At 40.9% G+C, this 27,192-nt stretch overlaps 2 protein-coding genes across 3 annotated transcripts; one reads left to right on the top strand and one right to left on the bottom strand.

Moving 5' to 3' along the window:
* Positions 1-2,479: 2,479 nt before the first annotated feature.
* LOC137993650 (ribosome assembly protein METTL17, mitochondrial-like) lies at positions 2,480-25,151 on the bottom strand. Of its 2 annotated transcripts, none has more exons than XM_068839624.1 (17): positions 25,002-25,151; positions 23,022-23,217; positions 22,409-22,537; positions 21,695-21,995; positions 21,015-21,096; positions 19,580-19,653; positions 18,318-18,412; positions 17,058-17,131; positions 14,819-14,926; positions 13,519-13,587; positions 6,194-6,218; positions 5,753-5,817; positions 5,535-5,627; positions 4,539-4,623; positions 3,890-3,967; positions 3,404-3,443; positions 2,480-2,734 (listed from the first exon to the last, which is right to left on the bottom strand). In XM_068839624.1, the coding sequence occupies exons 1-17, from the start codon at positions 25,089-25,091 to the stop codon at positions 2,614-2,616; spliced, it is 1,725 nt and encodes a 574-aa protein (XP_068695725.1). In that variant the 5' UTR covers positions 25,092-25,151; the 3' UTR covers positions 2,480-2,613. The 2 variants fall into 2 exon arrangements, with proteins under 2 accessions (XP_068695725.1, XP_068695718.1); XM_068839617.1 differs by having other exon boundaries at positions 6,179-6,218.
* LOC137993665 (uncharacterized) lies at positions 8,102-11,006 on the top strand. Its single transcript, XM_068839635.1, has 2 exons — positions 8,102-9,751; positions 9,889-11,006. Exons 1-2 carry the CDS (start codon positions 8,821-8,823, stop codon positions 10,941-10,943), a joined length of 1,986 nt encoding a protein of 661 aa, XP_068695736.1. The 5' UTR covers positions 8,102-8,820; the 3' UTR covers positions 10,944-11,006.
* Positions 25,152-27,192: the final 2,041 nt, after the last annotated feature.

Here is a 27,192-nt window from a genome sequence, read left to right on the forward strand (position 1 = left end):
ACAAAGATGGCCTCTGCCGACTGCTAAACTCTTTCTTTGTTGGAAGAGAGCGCTCGCCGCTCTCTGTTTGGGCTTTTTGCTTGGTGAAGACGAGGAAAGGCCTCGAAAACGAAATCCAAAGGTTACATGCGACAATGGATTTCCACACGAGGTGTCCCAAAGACTACGATAGCCCGGCGATAAGTTGTATTTTTTGGGACATTTCCTCCAAACCTTTTCCATTTTTTTTCTTTTGCTGCTTGTTTTTTGAAGGGTCATTCGAGGTTTCCCAAAGACTACGACTTTTGACTTTTCGAGAGTTTCTGGTCAACTTCAACAACTTCAAGCTCGTCTTCTTCGTCCGCCATTTTTTTTTTAATTTGCCTCGCAGCCGCGCTTCGCTAACAGCCAATTACAAGCGTTGAATTCAAACTTGTTGCCAGGCAAGTTGAAGCTTCAGTGGTAATACGAGCAACAAAACTAAAATTGTTGCAGAAAGTGGAAGTCGAGTTTTTTTAATGCGAGACAAGTTGGTCACGCACACGGTCACGTGTAACAAAGGGTTTCAAATTGAAATGCAACAATGTTGCGAGACAAGTTGAAGGAAAATGTTGCCCGTATTACCGAACCTTTACTGAGGCCAAACGTTGATGTTGATTTATTCGTTCCGCAGAATAGGAGAAAATCCCCGGCATTACCAGCGTTGAAGCAAAATGCCTTTCCCTTTAAAAGGGGTGAGACAAAGGGGGTCAATTACCTCTAGAACTGAAACACGCGTTTAAATACTATCTTGTTAGCTTTTAAACGACAAAATAACATCACTTTTGCAGGATTTGATTATGTGTTTGAGAAAAAAGACTTCGTACTCAGGGACATGAAACGCGACTCCTTCACTGTCGGAGGTTGGAAGGGAAAAGTGAGCACCAATTGAATCTATTTTTATGCTTCAGATAAGAAGTGTCAAAATCTGGATCGAGAACCAAACTTTTGATACCCTTTCTTTATCATATGTTTTCTTCATTACAAAGATGATAAACTCTGTTGATTATAAGCTGGACTTAAAACTGACTTTGGAGGACGATAAAAGCTGTGAAAGAGGCAGTGTGGAAAAGGACAACAACGATTAAGTTTGGTATTTTGATAGCTTCATCGAGTGGATTTAGTTGAAAAATCTTAACTTGGGTGTGTACCAAATACGATGTTTCTTCGGTATATGCTGTAACAGTCTTCAGCCTTCTGTCATCTTCAATGGGGTTGTCGACCTTAATCATCCTCCAGGCAAAGTTTAATGGGCATGTATCGTTGTCATTTTTTGACTTTCAAATTACAGGTTTACGACTTTCCGTTCTGTGCAACCAATAAAGCACGCCCATCGAAAAACGGAACTTGCAAACGTCCACTTCCAGGGATGGTGTACAGAGCATATGCCGTATGCCAGACAAGTGCAACGACTGTGAAAAACTGGGTAACTGGACGACCGACATGGGCATAGAACACATTGGTTAGCGCTTTCAATGGAATTACGACTTTGAGCTGCTCATAGGCTTACAGGACGTGAGTACACAATGCGCGCAGCCCTGCCTGAGTAGAGAACGCCATTTTGAAAGACAAGCTAGCCAAAACACTACTCAGTAAGGATGTCAGAGTTTTTTAATTAATGTTTTTATTACTCCTCAGGCAAGCTCAATTAGAAAGATAAGTAGGCGAAACTGCGGCGGCAGCAGCCGCTGAGGCCAGAAGGCGAAGAAAGGTGGCACTTCAGAACATGAGAGGCAGAAACAAAAAAAATTCCCTTTTTAAGGCCGAATATTTGAACTAAAATTTGTATCACTTCAGTGGATTGTAGTATAATATCCGCCAGATAATTTTTTCCTTATTTTACGTTTGGTGTTGTATACGTCGATGTGAGGAAGAAAAAAAAAAAAAAAAGAATAAAAGGTAACCCGTTTCGTTATCACAGAGATCGTTTTCACATGACGTTACAGGGCACGTTGACGTACTAACATAAAGGAACGGACGCGATGTCTAACTAAATCCAACGAGATTTGAATTTCTTTTGCTAGAGAATTTCCATTCTCGTCACCAGAGCCTCGGGGCTCTGGATCGACTCAAGGCTCTGGGAAACTCAATGTAGGAGAACATGTGCCGTAGGGTTCTCATAGCCGAAAATTGGCTATTTGAACCTTACGGCGCATGCTCACTCCTGGTGCTAACATAAATGCACCAATCAGGGACGCTTTTGATTGTTCTTCATGAAAACCAATTAGAAGACACTTTATTTCAGAGTTCCCCAGAGCTCTTCTCTCCCTCAGTCGAGAGAAGAGCTCTGGGGTCGAGATTGGGGATATTTCATTTCGTTTCAGTAAATCAATACGGTCACGCTGACATAAGTGAAAACGATCCATACAAACACTATTACAGAGACGCTCCAAATTCGCAAGCTCCCCGCCACCAACACTAAATGAGCGAACCGACTCTATACGCAAAAATTGTTCAAACGTTTGATATTGTACTGTTTTAATTAGTTTTAATGGCGCACTACGGTATTAGAGTCAGTTTCTTCTTCCATTTCCAAGTATATTCTTTATGCACCAATCCTGATTTCGGTTTGGTTATGGACCACGTCGCCCGCACCTAGTAACTGCTGACTTCTTTCACGCGATTTAACTTGCTTTTTACTGGTCTTTGACGGTCTTCTGGGTCCGGAAGCAAATCACCCCACTTTGCAAGGTGCCGCGCGCACTTGTAGATGTCACTAGAAGAACAAAAGAAAAGACAAATCATATCTGGCTTCCACGAGGACTCTTTCTACAAAACGCCAGTTGCAACAGAGGAAGCAACAAAGAAAATGCTGCAGGGGAGGGGCAGGGGTGTTGTCACAGACTGAAGATAGAACCGATATATGTGAATTTGAGGACTTCTTTCATTAGCCGATTCTCTATACAAGAGGCGAATTTTCGCAAACTTATACGCAAGGTCGTCGCATTACGTTCCCACACTTTCTCCCCGACGGATTTACCATCTGGACGGATCATCTGTTCCTAACATAAATCGAGCCACGTGAAGAAAACTTTGTAGCTGAAAACAATATTTTTTCTTGGAGGAACGGGACACAGTTCTCTTTCTCAGGTGGGGTGGGGGAGATGTAAAAAAACTTAAACCTGCGTACAAACGGAAATAAGAAAATATTGCTCTCGGAGCAAAAGGTCCAAACAAAATAAAATTTCGATCAAATTCTTTCGACTTTTTCCATAAACACGATCCAAGCGTCAAGTTTCGAAGAAATTGAAACTTTTCGCCAGACAATGATTTACAGATCAGTGCGTACTGCTCAAGTCTCTCTAGTTTGAGCTTTCTAATGCGAGAAGAACGAATGTTTGATTGCTGGTCCCAAAAGGATTTACATGGGCAAGACATTACGTACCCGTCTTTCTTTTTGGTCAATATCTTCTGTTCCAGGTCACCTAAGAAAAAGAACCAGAAACACAATAACGTAAATGTTATAACTCAATGATTGCCACCATAGTGGCAACACACCAAGTTTGTACAGCCAACGCCCTCACAAAGATTTGTCAAAGAGCTATAAACAGTAAAATTGTGATTGATGTGCAGTTTAGATTCGTGAAAGCCAGGCGTTCACAGTCGCGCCAATTTAAAAACGAGGAGAGGTTGGGGATAGGACGTAAATGAGGAAGACCACTGACGATTTCCGAGTTCTTGCCTGCCTCATCTTCAAAGCGAGTCCAAGTGCAAAGTTTTTGTTATGAAAATTAGTTTTCATTCATATGTAAAGTAGAACTAATTACCATCACAAAGACTTCGCACGTAGACTCGCTTTGAAGAGGAGGCAGACTTGAACTCGGAAATGGCCTATTGAAAACGCTCGAAAAAAACTTAACTCGTGGCTTACCTGAGCTACAACAAAGTTTACAGATGACGTGGCGACTTCTCAACCGAATGGGTTGTAATACCCTGGGCCATTGTTTCTCTAAAAAACAAACAAGTAAAATCCACGCAAGAAAAAGATATAACATATAATAACGGGGTGACTGCATTGAAGGCAATGCTCATGGGTAAAATTGGACTTGACACCAACGAAATAAAGAACGTGGTGGACAACAGAGATCACAACTTCGCCCTTCCATGGGATCGGATGATAATAAAACAGAATGTAAAAACAGACAAATGCTTGGAATAAGATGAAAAGACACGTTTCATGGCTCGAATTTCGCGCAAGTCACCATCGTGCAGGCGATTCTTGACTTCTCTTAGCTTCTGTTTGGACGTGGCTTGTTTATGCTCCTACAAGGTCAAGTGGGCTATAAAGTTTGTGCCCTTGGAGATTGTTCATTTCCCACCTTAGCACTGTAAATGATGTAGAAATGAGTGCATTTTCACGAGAGCATATGGTTTTCCTTCAGCTCAACACAAACAAATTCAGTATTCGTCGAGTTGACAAACTATACATGTAACAGTTTCTTTTCTTCAAGAAGAATGTCGACAAGACGACCACAAAAATTCCTTGGTCCAATTCTCGCACCTTTTTTTACGTTACTCACCGGTTACATCCCGTTCACCTTTCCTCAGCACAATGTATGAAAATCTCTCGGTGTGAAATCCAAACTTTTTTAACCGCGTGTTTTTCTTTAGATAAAAATAGAAAGCAATAGACAGGTGTAAATGAATCAGTTACCATAGCGAAGAAGAAATATTACAAATATTCTATTTTGAGCACAGAAACGGCGACCAGTCTCCTGTGCGGGAGGCTGTGAGCTGTAGCTCGCCGTGTTTGAGAAGGCAGTGTAGTCTAGTAGTTAAGACTGGGTTCAACGATCGACTCACCCACCCACACATCCACCCTACGATTGCTACACTTTGTGATTGGTTTAAAAATTATCGCAACCATTTTTACACCAATTAGAATCAAAGACAGAAATATAAACACATCTTCGACGCGACGCGCATTTTCTCACACTCTAAGTACCTTTAACCTGATTCGCACTTCGGCTAGTTCATCACGCTGTTTATTGAAATTGCGATTGGTGTTGGTTTAATGACTTTCCACTGAAATCAGCTCAAGCCATAACCAACTACTCTGTGGGTCTTCCCAACTAATTTCAAGTCATTAGTTTTGTCATGTGCTCACACTTTTGTCCATGGAGCGAGCACGATCGAACAACTGCGTGTAACGCTCTGCAAATAGGACAACGTTATCCAAGCACATAACCAAGTTTTAAAACAAGGTAAACCTCCCACGCCCTTGTTCATGATACTGTTGTTTATAGTTCATCGTTCCCTACGATATCTCCTCATTGGCAAATCTGCCACTTCCCCCATTTTACCAAAAACCCAAAGGAGGCCCTCGCAATTGTTTTTGTCTGCAAAGTCCCTTGCACATGCTCAATAAGACTTTTCCGTTTTCTTTTGATTTCCGCGTCTGGAAAGCAAATCCTGGGAGTGCGAATCTGTTGTCAGCGGCCACAATACGCACCTGATAAGATATTAAATAAACCCTATTGCTGGAAAGGTATGACAGAAAAGTCGGTTACAATTACCTGACAGAAAGCCAACTGAACCCTTTGCTCAAAGTTGCAAGGGTGGTCTCTTGTCTCAGGATCTGATCTTGCGCATTCGACATCATGTGGACACTACAAATGAAAAAAGATGCCTGCTCCCAAACTATCTTCTTTAATTAGTAAAATAAAATGTTTCCTTCTGGGAAAAAACGTTTTTTCCTAGTACGTCATTCAGTAATGTCAAATGATGAACTCACCGGAGAAAACACAAATCCTTCGTCCATTTTTTCGGCGAGGGGATCAAGAAATTCTTGTTCCTGGTCTAAAGGAAGAAAGAAATTGACAAAAAATTTACCTTTAAGGTTGGCATGATCTTCGCAATAAGGTAAGCTTACAGGAGCTGTGCCGCGGTATATTGTAGTTGATTTTGCGTGGTTTTGCCAATTACTCGCCCCTGCTGGCGATTCAACTTTAGGTTAAAGAACCCAGAAATTTAAACTGCACAACTAAACCACGTGAAAAAAAATGTCATTCTGGCTTTGACAAAAACTCGGAGGAAGTAATGGTTTGAAGGTCTCGACAAAGGAACAATGTTTCAAGTTACAAAGAGCTAACAGATGGAAGAAATCCATAAATTGTTTACAAAATAAATAATTCAAGTACTATTGCTCAATAAAACGTACTTCCCGACGTATCACCTTCTAATGATGTACATCCTCCTTCCTAAAAAGAGAAGACAATGATTTGGTACTTGAGATCAAGAGAAATGTGTCCAAATATTAATTTTTAAACACTTGATGTTTTACATCAAGGATCTTACAACTGGCGCACTTAATTCCATCAGTGATGCGGGGTTTTAAGGCTGTTTCACACTAGTTTGTTGGGTGGCCTCGGTAAGGCGCGTTGCAGTGTAAGGCTGGTTCACACTAGCGACACAAACGCAAGCGCAAGCAAGTTCACACGTCGAACGCAAACAAAAGCACATTGAAATACGCATGCGCAATTGAGTATTTTAAGATGGCGGACGAAGTGTTTGCGCGTTTGCGTAGAAGACCTTAGACAGCAATGACCAGAACCAGGTTGCTGACCAGCGGTTTTCGTTAAAACAACGGCTTGCCGGGGCTGCTCACTCTCGCGGGCTCAGAAAACCTGGTTGTGGTCATTGTTATTTAATAACGCTTTTACCGGCTGGTAAAACGCAGTTAATGGAACATGACACCCCTAGAGGGCAAGACTGCTTTCGTTCGTCACGCAATCCAGTAAGATAAATAATAGAACAATATTGAATGCTGAATTCATAAATGAATGTTCCCTTATTCTAGCAGTTAGTACAAACGCTATTCATGTCTGTATTTTAGCTTCTATCTTGCTGAGTAATCTAGTGATATATCTTAGCTTTTCCTAGATTGGTCCTTATATTTGTTAGCCCCATTCATGGCTGACAAGCCCGCCACGTGGCGTCTCTTTAGCTCGTAGTACAGCTGTACCTATTGGTCGAACTTTGAGACACTGTCTTGCTATATAAATCTCAATACACTGTAACAGGGCATAATCCTGGCAGCTTGCACGAGAGTACACAGTTTGTAACAATTTTGCTTTAAAATTCATGGCGCGCCCACGTTCCAAGTCTTCGAAGGCCACGCGAACAGCCGACTTCAAGAACCTCTCCAGCGAAGTTCTTCGCCTTCGCCTGCAGAGCCTTAGTCTTCCTATCACTGGAAGCCGTGCCCACCTGGTTGAAAGGCTGAGGCTGGCCACGAAATCAGCGCCGGCAGCCACCCCTGGTCGCTCCAGAAGTCGCGCTCAGAATGGACGGGTGCACAAAGATAAATCTTTGGCTTCAAACGTACGCGTACGACCGCGTCCGCAGCCCAGTGTCCCTGCAGAACAGGTCGACGCAGAGACTCGCAGTTCCGACGACGACGAGCAGTCGGATATGGACTCAGCAGTGGAAGAACTGTTCGAGGACTTCGAGCTACAAGTCCCCAAGGATGCGGTGTTTTCGCCCGCCCAAATGTCGGCCATCCAAGAGACCGTGTCGGCCTCTGTTAACGAAGCCTTACGGGTCTTTAACAACCACGAGGCCCAAGCCCGTTTCCCGGACGACCTTCGCACTCCTGGTCCTCGTATGCCGAACACAGCGACTCCTTTGGGCCTGCATCGTCCTTTAGAAAAAAGCCTCGAAGACAAAATACTCCGCGGTGAGTACATCGACTTTTGTTTATTACTGCCCGACTTCATGTATCGCTCCCAGGCCCCCGCTCTGCAGTTACGCTACGAGGACTCGTCACCGGGTTCCCAGGGGTCCCCGCTAACTCTGGTTAGGAGGAAAAACCCGTGATTGACACTTTTCAAAAATGGCTAGACGCCTTTACTGCCTACATGCTGGTGATCGTCGCTGTCCATCCCTCGCGTGCCTTAGAGTTACTAAAATACCAGCAAACTATCAGCAAAGCAGTCACTAAGTTTAAGGGCCTAGCCTGGCTTGCATACGACGAACAGTTTAGACGCCGCGCCGCCTACGACCTTTCAAAACCCTGGGACAAAATTGATCTTGAACTTTGGACAGTCACCTTCTCTGGCCTAGCTAAGCCACATTGTTCTGTGTGCTCTAGCCCGTACCATCCAGCGGAAGATTGCCCCAACCAAGACCCAAGCAGAAAACCTCGCCGTCAAGCCCTTGTCTGCTTTGACTTCAATAAACCTTCCGGTTGTCAACGCCGTTCCTGCTATTTCCCGCACCACTGCCGTCGCTGCGGCTCAAGCAACCACGCCCAGTTCAACTGCTCCGGTCCCAAACAGTCCGCAAGTAGCAACAGCCCAGCCAACCCCAGCGATCGCAGCAAGAAATAAGGTGGAGCAACGCCAGCTAGGCTGCAACCCAACTGTATCCACCCCGTTAGATGTTGATAAATTAGTGCTTGAATTAGTTAATCACCCTAATAGCTCCTTTGTTAACAATTTAATCAGTGCCCTCCGGTATGGTACTCGCATTGGTTACCTAGGCCCCCACCAGCCCCGGGTGTCGCGTAACTTGATATCCGCCTCTCAACATCCTGAAGTCGTTTCTGAGAACATACATAAGGAAGTGCAGTTGGGAAGAATTGCGGGCCCCTTTTCCTCCCCGCCCCTACCTGACTTGCAGTGTCACCCTATAGGCGTGGTCCCTAAAAAGCACTCTGTCGAATGGCGTACTATTTATCATCTCTCTTACCCTGAAGGGGATAGTATAAACGACCACATACCAAAGGATCCTTATTCGTTGCAGTACGTTCGTGTCGATGACGCGATCGCTATTCTGCGGTCCCTGGGTCCTGGGAGTTTTATGGCCAAAACGGACTTGAAATCCGCCTTTCGTCTGATGCCAATCCATCCCGAAGACTGGAACCTTTTGGGTATATACTGGCAATCTCAGTACTACATAGACCTTTACCTTCCATTTGGGCTCCGCAGTGCTCCCTTCCTTTTTAACCAAATTTCTGATGCCTTAGAATGGGTTCTTAAACACAACTATGGCCTCCGCCATGTTATACACATTTTGGACGATTTCTTTTTAGCAGAGAAAACTAAATTTGACTGCCTAGGTAGCTTTACTACCCTTCTTAAGGTTTTCATGTCCCTTCGGGTTCCCACCGTCGCCTCTAAGACCCTGGGGCCCTCACAAGTTCTAGAGTTTATGGGCGTTGTACTGGACAGTAACCGCATGGAAGCGCGATTGCCTGAAGATAAGCTTGCCAGGATTCAGCAATTATTGGACTCTTTTACCGACCGCCGTTCTGCCCGCCTTTTAGATCTCCAATCCCTTATCGGTACTCTGCAATTCGCTTGCAGAGTAGTAGTCCCGGGTAGAACTTTCCTCCAGCGCATTATAAACCTCACCCGAGGGGTACAGAATCGTTTTCATCATATCCGTTTGAACAAGGAATTTTCCAGGGATATTCAAATGTGGAAGGTATTCATCGCTCAATGGAACGGGCGATCCTTCTTCCTTGATTCCCGGGTCACCTCTTCCCCCGACCTGCAGCTCTATACTGATGCCGCTAGTACAATTGGGTTTGGTGGTTTTTTCAATGGTAAATGGTTCCAGGGTAGGTGGCCCCCTAATTTACTCATTAACAAGACCAAAGGGATAAGTATTGAATGGCAAGAACTCTTCCCTATTGTTATCGCCTGTGCACTGTGGTACCCGCACTTTTCCGGCAAACGTCTTCAGTTCTGGTGTGATAACCAGAGCGTTGTCGCTATCATTAACTCGGGTCATTCAAAAGCCCCCAGGGTCATGGACTTGGTGCGTTTCCTGGTACTTATTTCCATGAAGCATAATTTCCTGGTTAAGGCTCATCACGTCCCCGGGGCGCATAACGAAATAGCTGACGCCCTGTCCCGTTTTCAGGTTCAACGATTCAGGGAACTCGCTCCCGGTGCCGACCAGACCCCCTGCACCATCCCGCCTTCGTTCATGACCCTCTGAAAGCTGAAGTCCTTAAGTATGCCAACTGGGCCTTGTCGTGGAACACCAACCGCACGTATACCTCTGGGGAGAAACGTTTTATTCAGTTTTGTCTCATGAACCGCCTAGCCACTCCCACAGGTGACATCCTCCCAGCATCAGAGGGAACTCTTATCTATTTTGCTTCCTTTTTGGCCCGTACAGTCCGCCATGGCACGATTAAGACTTATTTAGCTGCCGTTCGCAATCTCCACATTATGTCAGGCTACAAAGATCCCTTAAGGGGAAGACTCCTCCTAAAAAAGATATTAAGGGGAATTCTCCGCTATCAAGGGTCTCCTCGTATCCGCAGACAACCCGTCACCCCGGGCGTACTCTTAGCCATTCGCCCCATCTTACGTAGTTGGCTAGGACCAAGGGATTTCTCCATGATATGGGCTGCCTTTACCCTTGGCTTTTTCGCCTTCCTTAGGTGTAGCGAGTTTACCTATCCGGGGGTGCGCAGTTTTAGTTCTAAGTTTAATCTTACCAAGGACTGCGTTACATTTTGTCCCAGTCTGGTCTGCCCACAGCGCTTGCTTGTTACACTCAAGTCTTCTAAAACGGATAGTTTTAGGGCAGGGCAATCCCTCGTCATTGCCCGTTGCCCTTCTTTGTTGTGCCCTGTCTCCGCAATGCAGCAATACTTTCTCCTCGCCAACCCACGTTCGGGGCCATTGTTCTATTTCCAGTCGGGTCGTTACCTCACACGGTCCTCCGTCACTCATTTACTTCGGGACTCTGCTAGAAGCGCGGGCCTCCCGCATGAGAGCCTTAAGGGTCACAGCTTTCGCATAGGGGCGGCGTCTGCCGCCGCCGCTGCGGGCCTACCAGACTGGTTAATTAAGGTGTTAGGTCGCTGGTCGTCAGATTGTTACCAGCTTTATATTCGCACTCCGGAATCGGTGTTACTTTCTGCTGCTCCAAAAATGGCCAGTGTATCGGGCGATTTTCTTTAGTTTGGCCTTGCTTTGGGGGGATGCATGCCTTGCATGCATCTGTGGCGGTTAAGTCTGCGTAGCGACTTCCCCCAAGCTTTGGCATTTGTTGTGTCTTGCCATCTTATATCCTTGCCTTTATCTTGTCCGATCCAGCCTCTGCTGTGCTGGGGAGATAACAAAGGCTCTGCCAATACTCTTGTTCTATTCCCACGTTTGTGGGGAATAAGTGAGGCTTTTAGTTTTTGCACCTATTATTAAGTCGCGTAAAAACCTGCCACAGGGCTGTGTCCCCCTCAATTACGCCATATTGTTATTTGCTTATTTGTGGTCGTTACACTATCTAGTCGCGTTACACTCTACTCTTAGTTTAAATTATGGAATAGTGACATTAATAACGCTTTTACCGGCTGGTAAAACGCAGTTAATGGAACATGACACCCCTAGAGGGCAAGACTGCTTTCGTTCGTCACGCAATCCAGTAAGATAAATAATAGAACAATATTGAATGCTGAATTCATAAATGAATGTTCCCTTATTCTAGCAGTTAGTACAAACGCTATTCATGTCTGTATTTTAGCTTCTATCTTGCTGAGTAATCTAGTGATATATCTTAGCTTTTCCTAGATTGGTCCTTATATTTGTTAGCCCCATTCATGGCTGACAAGCCCGCCACGTGGCGTCTCTTTAGCTCGTAGTACAGCTGTACCTATTGGTCGAACTTTGAGACACTGTCTTGCTATATAAATCTCAATACACTGTAACAGGGCATAATCCTGGCAGCTTGCACGAGAGTACACAGTTTGTAACAATTTTGCTTTAAAATTTCCCACCCTCCCTCCCCGGGGGACGGGCTTTTGTTTGTTATTTGCCAATAAACTGGGGTCACTCCTTGTGGTCGGTTAAGTCTGCGTAGCGACTTCCCCCAAGCTTTGGCATTGCTTGTGTCTTGCCATCTTATATCCTTGCCTTTATCTTGTCCGATCCAGCCTCTGCTGTGCTGGGGAGATAACAAAGGCTCTGCCAATACTCTTGTTCTATTCCCACGTTTGTGGGGAATAAGTGAGGCTTTTAGTTTTTGCACCTATTATTAAGTCGCGTAAAAACCTGCCACAGGGCTGTGTCCCCCTCAATTACGCCATATTGTTATTTGCTTATTTGTGGTCGTTACACTATCTAGTCGCGTTACACTCTACTCTTAGTTTAAATTATGGAATAGTGACATTAATGCAATGAAAATGCTTGCCTTTGCTTGCCTTTACTTTTGCGTTATGGTAGTTTACATGTTTACTTGCTTGTGTTTGCGTTAGAGCGACTTTCATATTACCTTGAAAAATAACGTAAAAACACAACGAAAACAAAAATGAAATCACTTAGGTCGTGTTCTATTGAGATCAACCGTTTTTAGTTGGTTGGGTTGGTTGGGTTTTTTCGTGTTCTATTGGGAAAAAACCGTTTTCGGTTGGTTTGGTTGATCAACTTTTTCAACCGGCATCAAACTAGGTTGAAACGGTTGAAAAAGCATTGGCAGCAGCCGCTGTCGTTCACGCAGGCTATTTAAAGTCGGCCGCGGGCTCCTGCTGTGTTGCTTTCGGGCCTCAACTTGTCAACGCTGAGAAGTCTGGTAATAACTATTCCCAGGAGTTACCGCGTTTCAACTGAAAACGGTTGGAAAAGTGAAAAGTGTTCTATTGGGAAACCTCAACCGCTTCAACCGAAACCGGTTGCAGTTGAAACGGTTGATCCCAATAGAACACGACCTTAATTGGCTTATCGAACAAAAACAAACGAGCGCGAATTTTCATTGGCTTAGCGAACACGGATGCAAACAACTTAGAACTTTCTGGAGAGCAATCGGAATTTTGCTTTGACTTCATTTGAAACGCAGTAATGTGATTGGGCAATCGAACTGTTTACTGCCCATATTAGGAGCTTCCTTGGCGGGAATAAGGAAAAGCTTTGTTTTAATCTTGCCAAACACTGGTTTTCAAGGTCATACGAAAGTCCCTCTTTGATAGTTCACGCATGTATTTGCTTGCGTTTGTCTCTGTGTCGCTCGTGTGAACCATCATTATGGACTGAACAATCAGAGTCAAAAAGTGACATTTCAAAAATGTGGTGGAAGAGGCTTTAGAGACAAATTAGACACCGTAATATTATTGGATGATCTGAGCCAAAGGCCCGTTTCTGGAAAGTCCCGATAACGTTTCGGGTCCAAAAAGCCATTTGCGCAACTACCATCCGCTGGTCTTCACGTACGTTTTCAGAAAAAAATTGGTCTCTCTCCTTGAGATACAGAGGTAATTGTAACGCCTGAACAGTTTCGAGATTTTCGAGAAACAAGCCCCTGGGCTCACACACTGAATAGCATGCTTCATGGAAGAGATTGCTGTTCACGAAACTTCAGATTGACTCTGCACATGTTTCATAACAGCCTCTCCATTTCATTTATGTTTTTAGTGTCAACAAAGTCCTTGTTAAGTCCGTGTGCTGACAAAGTCCTTTAGCTAATACTTCACCAAGTTATCCACTTCTACACGGGCATCTACATTTCTTTAAGTTACAGCTGTACATCAAGTTGTATCTACATTTGTACCTTCAGCACAAGGCTTCTAGCATCAGATGTTATTTCAAAGCCTTCAGAGTTGCCATGCTCGATGATAACCTATCAAGAGATTCAGAGCAAACAATGTTAATAAATTATTACCAGTATTTAGAAAATTCCGGATGAAATTCAACAGAGTTTCAAGTAAACTGAAAGAAGTACCCTGTATAACTTTGTGGATCCCGATTTGGTGACTTTTGAATTTGTTTTTGGAAAATTATAGCATAAAAGTGTGTATTTTCTTTTACTTTTATGCGCCTACAATTTCATCATTTTCGTTTGTTGGCTTAAAGCTCTTTTAGGCAACATACAAAGGAGTTTTCAATTTTGGTATTCTTTTGGAATCTACCGCAAACTTGAAATCTGAATTGCAGAATATATATCTTCTTTGCTGATTTGTGGTTCCCTACAGTTATAATGGTGTCCGTGGTCCGCGAGAAAAAAAGGATTAACATCTTACCTGAATAAAAACGCCACGAACTGAACTTTTCCCTGAAGATAGCTTTTTTGGTTTCTTGCGGTAATATTAAATTGGCAAGTTCCAAACTGAAATATATCTCTTGTAATTCGAAGAAAGGTGAACGTAACCGCGAGCCCATCGTCCGCGAATTTAATCCTTAGTTCGCGAATCATGTAAGCAGCCCCCCCAAAATACCTGTGAATCCCGATAATTTCTGTATTATTTATTCTTTATTATCCTTGATATATCTCGGCTACAGTCGTATTGAATGTCGTTGCGAGTATAGAATCTTCTTTTATTTTCAGTTGACGGTCTCCCCACACAAGCTCCATTTCATTATAAGACCGTATAGGCATTCTAGGTAACCCGTTCGTAAGCATGAATAAAGAGGATCTTGAAAATACTCTGTTAAAGCAAAGACTTTTTTCATTTATCGAAGGTTTTCTTTATCTGCTTTGCGAATTTAAGTGCTCTGGGGTATGTCATAAGTAGTATAAGTCGCGGACCAAGGATCCCTATGCGAAAATTGTTGGTATTTTTCAAGAGTCGATAAAACGAAAGTTTAAAACGCTGCAGCAAATTCGTTCCCAACCGTAGAAATTAGTTTATCTGTAAATCTGTTCTGCAAAAAGACACGTGTTTCCGTTGCGTTTTATCTTTACACAAGCCAAGTAAACACGACTATGTAAGTTACGGAGCCGCAAATTAAGTAGAGACTTTCTATTTTGGCCCCAGAAATCTGAAAGCAAAGCCATACTGCTTTGCCAGAGGGACTAGCCAACACCACACTACCAGATGAATGCAGATTTCTCACAACTAATCATTACTCACCAAGAAGTCTTTTGTTTTACCCCACAAGCTCCTAACAGCCATTTGTCTTAAGGATGTCTTTGGTATTTCACTTAAAGCATAAGAAGCCACGACAACATCATATGTAATCTGTTTGTCGAGGAAACAATTTTTCACATAAATGAATTAAATGTGGTATTAAAGGTTGGCTGAAAATACACTAAGGAATAAAGAGAAGAAGACAAGATGAAACCATTCACATAACATCGCTTTTTAGCATGCCTTTTCATTTTGCATCTGTCATTATCAATAAATTTATTATTATTATTATTATTATTATTATTATTATTATTATTATTATTATTATTATTATTATTATCATTATTAAATTTTTATTATAATTAACAATTATTCCACGAGGGCCCGATGGATATGAACTGATAGATAACCAAAGAGGCGCCTAGCGCCAAGTTGGTTATAATCATTTTATCCAGCAAGCCCAAGTAGAATAATTGTTTTGTTAAAAACTCCATCAACAACTCTTCCACTTAACCCTTTCAGCCCCGATAGTGCCAAATGGCACTTATAGATTTTACTCTGTCTAACGCCAGACGATTTTACTCGTCAATGGGGAACCCCTCGGGGCTTAAAGGGTTAAGCTAACTGCATCAAAAAACTATGTCCCCGTTTAACCCTTTCAGCCCCGATAGTGCCAAATGGCACTTATAGATTTTACTCTGTCTAACGCCAGACGATTTTACTCGTCAATGGGGAACCCCTCGGGGCTTAAAGGGTTAAGCATTGATTTCTGCCTCGGTCAATTCCACTCCAAAACGTATTTTGTCAGCCTCGTTCCTTGAATGCATATTTGACCATATTTGGTACAGCAAAGGTATATGAGGGTTAGCGAGCCAATGAAAATGCAGGGAATCTGGTATCTGTAGTTCAGTTTTTACTAATTAACAATTAGATTATGAGCTCGAGATTTCTATAGAAATCGAGAACGAATAATCTAATTGTTTTAGTGGAATTCTTACTATAAAAATTTGCTTCAGATAACGGTTTCCAATTATTTCTTGACGTATTATTAAACTTTGCGCCTGAAAAAGATCGCTAGGATTGAATTGCCATTTAAAATCTAAGTTGTGCGCGCTAGCGCATCAGCTTTTTCAATAAGTTCAACTTTTTTGAAAGTCAAGAAACCGTTATGTCCTTCGTTTAGACTTCTCAGAAATTTAATTACCCATTTGCATCCAAATTCCCCTCCAAAACTTTGGAAAAACGAAAAAAACGTCGTTATTTCCAAGACGACCTCCAGCCACTGCACACTAATGGCTGATAGTCTTCAATGGCTCACCCAATCAGATTACAGCATTTGCATTAGTATACTAGTAGAATTGTGCTAATTAACAATTATTCCATGAGTGCCCATTGGATATGAGATGATAGATAGTCAACGAGGCGCGTAGCGCCGAGTTGGCTATAATCATCTCATATCCAACAAGCGCGAGTGGAATAATTGTTTTATTAAAAAGCCCCCAAAATATAGAAAACTAGACTACAATAAAAATAAAAAGGCCCAAAAAATCACGCATATGCTTGCCTTGTTTGCAGATCATGGTATAATGGCTCTTATTAAATTCTCAACCTGGGATAATGCAATTCTCGTGCTCTGATTGGTTCACTCAATCTCGGTTATCAGCTCATATACCTTGGTTTGACCTTATATGGTAAATGATTGATCTAAGTATTGCCAAGCTAAAAGCTTTTTCGCCGGAAAGCGAAATTTCTCTCTGAAGAAAGCAAAAACAATATTTTTCTGGACAGCTGGGTTAAATTCCGACGTTTAGAAGTACACGAAAAGGTAAGAAATGTTTTTGTGACGAGCCTGCGTCTGTCTGACCACAAGGTGTTACACGACATCGCATCAGTTCTCATCAAGTTTTTTCGATTTCGCTCGGATTTGCTCGCTTTTTTCGCTCGCATTTCGTACTTTCTAAACTTTTGGAGTTTAAAGGAATTTAATAAAACAATTATTCCATTCGCGCTTGTTGGATATGAGACTGGTTATAGCCAACTCGGCGCTACGCGCCTCGTTGGCTATTTACCATCTCATATCCAACGCGTGCTCATGGAATAATTGTTAAATAACCCATGATGGCTTAGAAAACCAAAACTCTCGAATTGCATTATCCAATGATCCAGTTTCTAATACTAAATATTATTCTTGGAGTTAATGATAGATCATGATCAAGGCAATAACCACATTTTTGCGACGTACCAAATTCGAAACAGGTAAAAATCTTTTAAAATAAACTCTTGGAATGTGAAGGGAATCTTCTGACCCTTTCTCACCTGTAAAGAAAAAAATGCAAAGAAATACCATGTAGGTTCAAATTATTGGTTCATTGCCTGTTTGGATTTAGCCTGATTATCAGACAGTCCAGATTGATGGCGTCACACACTCTCTTCCAGCTTGTGCATGACACAAGCAACCTGGACTGTCTGAGAATCTGGCCACTTCGGCTGGGGTCATTTCGCATCTCTTGTTCGGGTCCTAAAAGGTCCATAGATATAAAAGGACTTATCAAAAGAAATTTTGCGGAGATGCAATATCATGTAGCTAGGCCATTAAACCTGTCCTGCCCTTCTGCTACCAGGACTGAAATTGTCACAATGGTGCAATCTTCCAATCATTTTAAATCTTCTAAATGATCATCGCAGTTACGTATAAAGGGGAGGAGCACACTACTTTATAGCAAGAGCAAAATGAAGGCCCAAAGGTAAGTTGCATGCTTTTGACTGCAATGATCCTTTTAAGATTAATTTAGTTATAAACACTCCCTCTGCAGTTCAAGAATATGACTTTCACATATTCTGTACTTTATCTCCATATTTTTGTTGTGGAGGAGATAGTATTATTTTGACTTGCTTGGGTAAATAAATTTCGAGCTATCTTGTTTTCCTGTGGTGACATATTTCTCTCTTCAGTTAGTTCTGGTCCCCTTCTGTCCCTGTTTATACTGTCTTCCTTATTTCCCAGTTCCCATCCTCTACTATATGTCTGTTCTAATTTTTCATAGTTACCCTTCTCTAGAAATATTAATTATTTCCATCTGCTTGTCTCCCAATTCTCAGCCTCTTCTGTCCCTGTTCCCATTTTGTTCTCTCCCATTTTCAATTTATTTTCCTCAATGCTCCATCTCTTTTTCCCATCTTTTCATGTCCGTTTTTTGTTGTACAAAAAACGGACATATACTTCTTCATGATATTTCTTTCTCTCCTAGTTCCTATCCCCTTCTGTCCCTGTTATCATTCTTCTCTGTCCTTTCATAATAATTGCTATAAAACTTCTTAGTGTTAAACACAATGTAAGGATTTTAATGAGAATTCAATACAGTATATAGCTTCCAGTTTTAAAATGGGCTCATATACTCCACAACTTCTCAGAAAATTAACACAAAAATGTAACCTCTACAGTATTTTTATCTCCCAGTTGCCGCCCAATTCTGTAATTCTTCAGCTCTACCCTGTTCCCAACCTTTAAGAAGATACCGAGCCAAATCAATCATATCCTGTGATACATCCACACACTGATATTCTCTGATCGAGTCTCCCCATTTCTGATGTGCTGCCCTGAAAGTAAACAAAGTTCAAGACTTTAATACCTTAATCATGGCCTTCTTAACTATACTTATTAAGAAAAGAAAATTATTCTTATTATCTCGATAACAGACCATCATCATGACACAAAGATTTGCATGACTTGACCATCAGATTTCCTCAGTCTTTGAAACTTGCGACTAGAACCTTGATGGACCCTTAATGATTTCTTGCTGGAATGTCCTAGAAATCTCTCCAGAAATCTATTCTTTCTAAAGGGTCCAAAAATGTTCTCTCCCTGATTGTCTTGAAACAGTTGACTATTTCAAGTTGTGCTGTTTCTATGTTAATCAAAATATTAAATAACAAAGTTTTCCGTCCTTAAAAACTAAGGGAAAAACAAGCTTGAAAGCTCACAGATTAATTTAATATTCATTTGTTCAGACAAATCACTAGTCATTATCACTATCATGATAAAGAAAGCATAGTTTTCTGCCAAGTTTTCTGCCAAGTTTTCTTGTGGGATGATGGTTTTTGACCACTAATTTTATTTTATCTTTGATGCAATCAGCACAGTGTTTGGTTTCGTTATAATTTGAAGGCACTCTAACCTTTTAATAGCCAATCATTGCAGTTGTAACCTATGGTGTTCTATCACCGCCAAAAATAAACTTTACAAAGCAACATTCAACTTTATCAAACAAGTCTCAACTTCACTTTTCGACAACCAACTGTTAGTAACAAATACAACATTCAACTTCAGTTGACAACTTTCATTTTCAATGTATTCAACATTCAACTTTATCATAAAACTTTCAATTTTACATGTCAACAATCGACTGTAGAGCATACAACATTGAACTTCACAGCTTAAATTGTAAGAATGACTACTCGGGAATGAGCACAGCATTGAACATTTGAGTTCATAACTGGACATCAATCATGAGATTACAATTTATCAGTCGGGTTGACCATCCGAAATTTTTTTTTAACAAAGTCGTTCTTTGCAATATGACGGTGAATTATATTGTACCCTTTGTTTGCGTTTGCCCAATGATATATCGACCCTTTTATTCTTCAATCTTGATTGGCGGGGATGGAACACCATATAACCAACCTAAGCTACCAGAAGCTCAAGCTTTGAGATGCTGTAAGAAATACATGGGAGCATATGAATATTATTATAAATTGTCATATTACCATAATGCCATTCCAGTTCCTGAACCAAAATCTAGCATAGTTTCTGGTTTAAAATCTGGTTCACGGCGAGTCATCTGTCAGAAAAAAGGCAGTAACACAGCGCTGTATTATTGTCAACTGAGCTGCGTTTTGTCTTCCAGGAGATTAAAGTTATCTTTGCATAATATGTAGCTCTAATAGTTCACAATAAATTGTTTTTGTGCCGTATATCATTATAGTGCCATGGTAGATGTGTTAGGTAAATAGCCCCCTGACAAGTCATGTGGTTACTAGTAAAATACTAAACTCAGAAAGATTGAAGAAAATAAAAGGGAATCGAGAAACATTGGCTTCGAGGCTGATATGTTGGTCATTTTCAAGTTCCCTTACAACTTGTTTCTCACCACAAGGTTAACTGTGCACTCTGAGCTTCTGACAGCTTTAAAAGCTTTAAACTTAAAAAGACAAAAGTGCACTGAAGTTAAACCCTGTTGGGCAGGGTTACTATTTGGATGGGTGACCTCAAAATATACGACTCGTCAGAAACATAGGACCGACTATTCAATAATAACGCTCAGAAATGCGAACTAAGCAAGGAACAGATTTTGTTAGCCTGCTTTATGCAAAACAAATATTGATGCAAAAGTATATAACTACTGATACACAGGTTTTAGGAAGAGCAGAAGGAAGTTTTCAGGAAATATCGATCAAGAATAAAATATTTTGCCATCAGCAACAAAATTTATGACATGAAAACAACTTAAATTTTGAACAGAGAAATATAAAAGGTTACCATCAGCGAAAAATATTTTGGCAGAGTTTTGCTACGTTCAATTTTTCTATTGTAGTTTTGGCTGCTTAAGTAAATCGCGAAAAAATTGAAAGTGACATCGAATTCAGCAGGAGCTGTGATCAAGTTACCTGGCATGTTTACTCGCGAAACAAAGGATCCTTCTGTGTCAAAAAATGATGCCAAGACACCGGGTTTTTGTTTTTGTTAGTTTGTTTTCTTTTCTTTCAAGTGTTTTAAAGTTTGACAAGAAATGTGCGAATTCAACACAAAGATCACAATCATCCAACTCTTGAGGTTGACCATTGTTTCTGCAAAGTCAAAAATTTACTCTCCTGGACGAGGTAATTCCATGGTTTTGGAAATAGCAGCTGCTTTATTATTCATCAGCGTCACAAATTCTTGCCGATTTTGGGGCTCATTTTGTTGAAACTCAAGCACGCTTCCAAGAGACCTGTTTATATTTGTGAGTTATGCAAGCACTGCAGGCCTATTGTCACCATGAACTTACACTCTTACACTCGTACAACCCGGTGACATAGAGTGTAGTGCACTGTATGAGTAGTGCACTTTCATTGCACTACTACAAAAATGAATAGGCTGGTATAGGAGTTTATTACTTTTGCCAAAATTTTCTGTTTTTCTGGTCACACAATAATCACATACTTCATGAAATACCCGGAGTGTTGCACCATAACTGGAAGGTATTCTACTAGCTGCATACGCTGTTGATTCCCTTTTGTTGTACCTGAAAGCAGAGAGTAAAAACCTATCAATGCGTACAACTTAAAACATTTCTCATCTTGTTGTGTGCTGTTATTTCTGTAACAACAAACAATACAAAGAACAAAAACGTTATGTTGTGTTAGTATTGTCATTCTTGTCGAAAGAGTCAACAAGAACAAAATGAGAGAAAATGAATATAGGTTTTGTCAGCATTATTTACCGGTAAATAGCCCTTCAGTGCATTTTTTACCATCTTCCACAAATGACAAGTAAAGGCATTGAATGAAAAAAAAAAAAAAGGATAGGAATTATGAAATAAAAACTGCCAATGGATTCCCTATTGATTCCCTATGAAAGGTAGAAAACGTTTAATGTACCAGCTCTAGCCTAGGGGTATCATTGGGTTGACAGATACTCAGTAACAGGTGCAGATTTTCTATAAAATATTTAAATCTCCCATTCCTTAATGCTACAGTGTTCTTTATATATACGGTTGCTTTCCCTGTGATTGTCATTAAAATTTTGATGATGCATTTTTAATTTTTTTGGAATTTATTTGCGTAAAAATGCACGATTTCTGCGTTAATGCGATCCCTGTTATGACAATATTGATAACTTACCTTACGACTTTATATTCAGCTCGTTTCGGTTTCTTCATTGTCTTTACATTCTGTTTGGTGTTATCTTCACCACCAAGGTCATTCTCATCATCATTAATGCCTGTTCTCAGACTGGTTTCTGTTGTATCAGTTTCTCCAATGTCACCCTTAATTTCTTGCTGATATCTGTGGTTCATTGATTCAGTTTGATCGTCAAATTCATCCTCCTCACCATCGCTTACTTCATCAGTTTTGTTGTCAAATATGGATCCCCTCTCTTGCAATTCTAACTTCAAAATGTCTTCTGGATTGACTTCTGTTTCTAATGGAAAAATTATGAAGTTCCTAGTTGGTGAAATACTGGTACTTATTCACTCAACCATGAAAATGTCAAAGTAGTCCTCAACCACATGTAAGACTGTGTAACTCAAATATCACCAGGTCCCTTAGTTAACATCTTAACAAAGCTTGTTGGCTTTTTTAGTTTACACATTGGTTTTCTCAACTATTAAGCCTTTAAGTTCCCTTAAGTGTTTCTTTTTTACAGCGGCCACAGTCGTGTGAAATGACTTTGAGATAAAAAAGTCAAATGTTTTCCAAAGATCTCTTGTATGCCTGTGCAGCCAATGGATCTTTGCAACAATTTACTAGCTCTATAATTTCCTACAGTCAATAAAAGTAAACTACATGTAATTTTATATCATGTACACCCTATAATTGGTTTTTGGTTAATACCAGCTTGTAAATTTCTTTGTCTTCTAGACTCCCTGTACTTCTGCCAGGTTTGATCTGTTGGACGGCCTCTATTCTTAAGGTGCCTGGCAAGTTTTCTGCCATCATTTTCAACCACCTTCTTTGGGAACTCTACAAAAACACGAAACATAATTTGTCACATATCATAAATTTAAGAAAGTGAGTATGTTTGATATTATTAAAAGTTAAATTTCAATTTCCATGCTGATCAGCATGCAAGATGCTACAAGCAAAGAAATCAGGTCTTCAAACTAAAATAGTTATCAGGCGGGTACAAAAGTTGGACCATTATTTTACATTAATATCAACTGGGATTGCTCATCTCGGGTCGACGTAAAAAAAAAAAAAGATAAGGCCTCGAGAAATCACCCTAGCCCTAAAAATGTATGGGTTAATTACATGGACATCTGTTGTTTGACGCACTGATTCCTGGGAGTGAGACGATTTTACTTGTCAACTGGGGGCATCATGAAGCCCCTGAGGAGTGAAATTAATACAAATAACAACAGCTATAAGGATGTCATTCTTAGATCTGACATTAGTGATCAACTATTGATATTTTATGCAAAATGAGGAAGACCATTCCATCACTTACTTTTAAAATACTGTTTGAGGTTCCTCTCCAGTTGGTCTGGTAAATGCACTGTCTTTAGGTAAAATAAGCCCTCTGCTTCCTTGTTTCGCCTTTCAAAACCAGTTTTCCCATAAGCATATTTTTCGACTTTTGGTGTAGAATCCTTCTCATCCTTAGTTGATTCAACATGGATTGTGCTAAACCTTGAATGCAGCACCTACAATAAAGTTTAACTTTATGTTAAGCCATGAATGAGCAAAATATAGGTGTTTGTCTTTGAGAAGGGTATGATTTAAAACTGAAGTATTTTAGCCTCATGTGGGGAAAAGTAATCAGAGTTAAATCTAGGATAAGGTATCATTTTCTGTGACACAGCTTCGGTCTCTAGAATAATAGACCATTTTACAGTTGTGTGCTTATACTTATAATTTTTAGCAGGTCTATCAATGAAAGTGAGACTAGAGTTGACCTTACTTTGATAGAGAGGTCACTGGAGGGTAGAAAATGTCGGCGGATAGACTTGGTCTGATTGATTCGACAGGTTGTCAATCTGACTCAACTGATTGATTCCACAGGTTGTCAATCCGACTCAACCGAGTCAACCCGTCTCTCCAAAAGTCGGTCTGTCTCTCCAAAAATCCTGTTGCGAGAGACTTAACTAAATTTAGGAAGAACAGCGATTTTGGAGGGAGGGTGGAAAATATTGGCAGATTTAGTCAATTCCTCGAGATTTTCTGCCCTCTGTGTGCATGCGTTATCTTTGTGACTTGCAACCTGATTTTGGGTGAGACAGATCAACAACCATAACTTAGACTGGTTGAGTGGACCCAACTCGGATGGTACAGAAACTGTCATGTTCATGTGCCTGCTTTCTTAAAGGATGAGGACAGTTTGTATATCATTACTTTCTCTTTTGTGTGACCTGACTTCCAGTGATGGGTCGAGTCGACTCGACTTGAATCAACAGCTTGACTCGAGTTGATTGGATCGAGTCAATCCATCACAATTATCTGCTCTCCCTATGCATGTGTTATATCTTTGTCACTTGCGACCTGACTTCTGGTGTTAAAGACAGATCGACAAATTGTAAAGATGGGTCAACCCGACTTGGATGGTGTGCCTGCTTTAAGAACAAGGAAGGTATATTACTTTGTTTTTCGTGCAACCTGACATGACCCGTATTAGCCAAGACGGGTCGAGTCGACCCAACCCAGGTTGTCTAGGATTTAGACGATCCGACTCAGATTGGGTGTATTGGACATGGATGCATGTTTGTTTTAATTAATAAAGGCCGGGCAACTACGCACATACTGGTAAGTGTAAAAAGGTCAAAATGGGCAAGTGACATTTCAAAATTAGTACATTATAAGGCAATTACTGCTGAGAGCTACAAAATTATGTAGCTTTTTGGTACGAAAGGTAAATGTTCAGTCTAAAATGTAGCTCTACATTGCCTACAACTGGGCCCTGGGCCTGGTTGTTCAAAAGCCAATTAACAGTAATCCCTGATTAAAAATTAACCAAGGAGTTTATTTCTCTACTCCCAAATGCTGTTCATTGCTGATATTTGGCAATACTTAACATAAGAAGAAGTCAAGTCTTGAAAAACAGAAATAAGCAAAAGAAACTTTCACCAAAAAGTTGAAAACATGAGACAACTGTTTTAATACCCTAAACCTGGATTAAATTAATCGTCTTTCGAACAACCGGGCCCATCTTAAATTGGCCAATTGACCAGTAAGCCTACAAGTTCCAAGACAACCTGACCGAGATCGGTTCCTTGGATCCAGGCTTTTACGCAAAAACTCAAACACGTGTTCTTCTTCTCTTCTCAATCAAATTACTCTTAATTCTCGAGGATTGAACATTAAGTTTCATAACGCAAATCGCGATGGAATACCGATTCATCGATCGCAGAACCTAAACGACCAAATTATTCACCTTTTAAAATGCATTCATTTATATAAGGTATCAAGAAAAGCACATATCACTTGCTCCTACCGTTCGTTGTGCAAAAGAAAACGGATTAACGAAAATCCAGCAAGTTTTGCTGTGTCGTACACCACGGAAACAAACAGTTCTGCAGCTCATATCACGACCTTTTTATAATACCAACAGGGCCTCGTTTTGCAATAGCGTACGCTATATAAGATGATGGATGTATCCTTCATCCGGAAAATTAAATGTGGATGGGACTGCATAACCAAGGGTTGGGAACAAAATACAATTTCTTCTCCTTCAGCTCCAGTCCTGCCCATACTTTTACTTCCTTGAGGTAAAAGAAAGATTTTCACCCTTAATTTGAACAAACAGGATTGGCACAAGGGTGAGAGCACAGGCCTCTCATCGATGTGGCCCTGGTTTGATTCCTAGAATTGGTGTTAAACTTGTATAACCGTATTTCCTCTAATAAGCGCCCATGCTCTAATTAGCCCCCTCCCCCGGCAGGTGCAAAACACAGGTCACAGGGCACAGGTCACAGGTCACAGGTCATTATTTAACCTATACAAAAAGTATCCTAAACATTCATAAAAGCTAACCTTAGGCCTAATTAGGCCTAATTAGGTCTTTTTAGGCCTAATTAGGCCTAAAGAAAAGTACCCTAAACATTCATAAAAGCTAATTTTAGGCCTAATTAGGCCTAAAGAAAACTTTTTAGGCCTAAGGTTAGCTTTTATGAATGTTTAGGATACTTTCTTTATAGGTGAAACAATGACCTGTGACCTGTGACCTGTGACCTGTGCCCTGCATTTTGTACCTGCCACCCCCTCCCCTTAATAAGCGACCACCTCCCCAAGGCCATAATATCAGACAAGTACCCCTGTCAAATAAGCCCCCCCCCCCCCTCCCCCACCACCAACTCTAACTTTCTTAAATAGTAGGGATACAAGGAAAACCTGTTTCTATAATTGTATAAATAAAAACAACGTTCATTTGTACCGATATGATTTATTACTTTTTACAAGAAATGAAAGCAGATATATATATATATATTGCCGCTAGCAATTGCGCATGCTCACTAGCTCGCTAGATTGAGCACTCTGGCATGGCTTGGATGTACCACATGTGTGGGACATCTGGGGTGGGTTTATAGCTTAACCTCCATCCTAGACATCAGCACTGCACTGATGAGGCCCAGAAGGCCGAAACAGTACTGTCTGCAGTTAGATATAGATCTTTAGCATTACAAAGCTTTTGCTTTCATGTTCAAATTGAGCACTCTACTAGGATGAGCCATTGCCGCTAGCAATTGCGCATGCTCACTAGCTCGCTAGTTTGAGCACTCTGGCATGGCTTGGATGTACCACATGTGTGGGACATCTGGGGTGGCTTTATAGCTTAACCTCCATCCTAGACATCAGCACTGCACTGATGAGGCTCAGAAGGCCAAAACAGTACTGTCTGCAGTTAGTTATATATATATATATACTGGTATATTCAGTACAAGCTGCGTGGAATAACTGCATGGGCTATTAAAAAGGACCAGGCAGCCTATGTTCCCTATAATATTACATAATATATTGCCACTTGACTTTATAACTTTTTAAGCTTCAACTACAGCAGAATCAGTACAGGAGAATAGTTTCTTTTCCATTAAGTTACTTCCAGTTATTTCTATCACCATGTCCTCGCAGAGTTATCTGGGGTTACTTATATAATTTTTGTCATATTGCTGCACTCTTGGTAAATGTCATGAACTTCCCAGGAACAACTAGGCCAACATAAAGTCAAAGTTCATTGAAAGGAAAACTAAATAAGCACCCCCTCGATTATTCGAGGAAATATGGTATGTGGGTTGAGCTTGTTGGTTCTCTACTCTGCCCCAAGAGGTTTTTCTCTGGGTACTCTGATTTTCCCCTCTCTTGAGTGAGAGCACCCTCCTCGCTCCAATGTGGCCAGGGTTCGATTTCCAGACTCAACGTCATATGTGTGTTCAGTTTGTTGGTTCTCTACTCTGCAACGAGAGGTTCTCTCAGTGCCGGGTATTCTGGTTTTCCCCTATCCTCAAAAACTAACATGTGACTTGATTTGCGTTAATAATAATAATAGTAATAATAATAATAATAATAATAATAATAATAGTAATAATTAACAACTATTCGCCGAAGGGAAAGTGATTATCAGTGAATATTCACCTATAATTACTGAGCCTGAGGCGAATAATTGTTTTAGCATAAATACACAGGTGATT

Source organism: Montipora foliosa, chromosome 1, assembly GCF_036669935.1.
Source record: "Montipora foliosa isolate CH-2021 chromosome 1, ASM3666993v2, whole genome shotgun sequence".
Lineage (NCBI taxonomy): Eukaryota > Metazoa > Cnidaria > Anthozoa > Scleractinia > Acroporidae > Montipora > Montipora foliosa.

Coding starts and splice junctions, on each gene's coding strand:
- LOC137993665 (XM_068839635.1), top strand. CDS start 8,821: ATGGCCAAAACGGACTTGAAATCCGCCTTTCGTCTGATGCCAATCCAT. Junction 9,752..9,888: donor TGTCGCTATCATTAACTCGG/GTCATTCAAAAG, acceptor TCCCGTTTTCAG/GTTCAACGATTCAGGGAACT.
- LOC137993650 (XM_068839617.1), bottom strand. CDS start 25,091: ATGAGCTGCAGAACTGTTTGTTTCCGTGGTGTACGACACAGCAAAACT. Junction 6,219..13,518: donor CTAGAAGCCTTGTGCTGAAG/GTACAAATGTAG, acceptor TTCTCTTTTTAG/GAAGGAGGATGTACATCATT. Junction 3,968..4,538: donor AGGTGAACGGGATGTAACCG/GTGAGTAACGTA, acceptor TTTGTTTTTTAG/AGAAACAATGGCCCAGGGTA.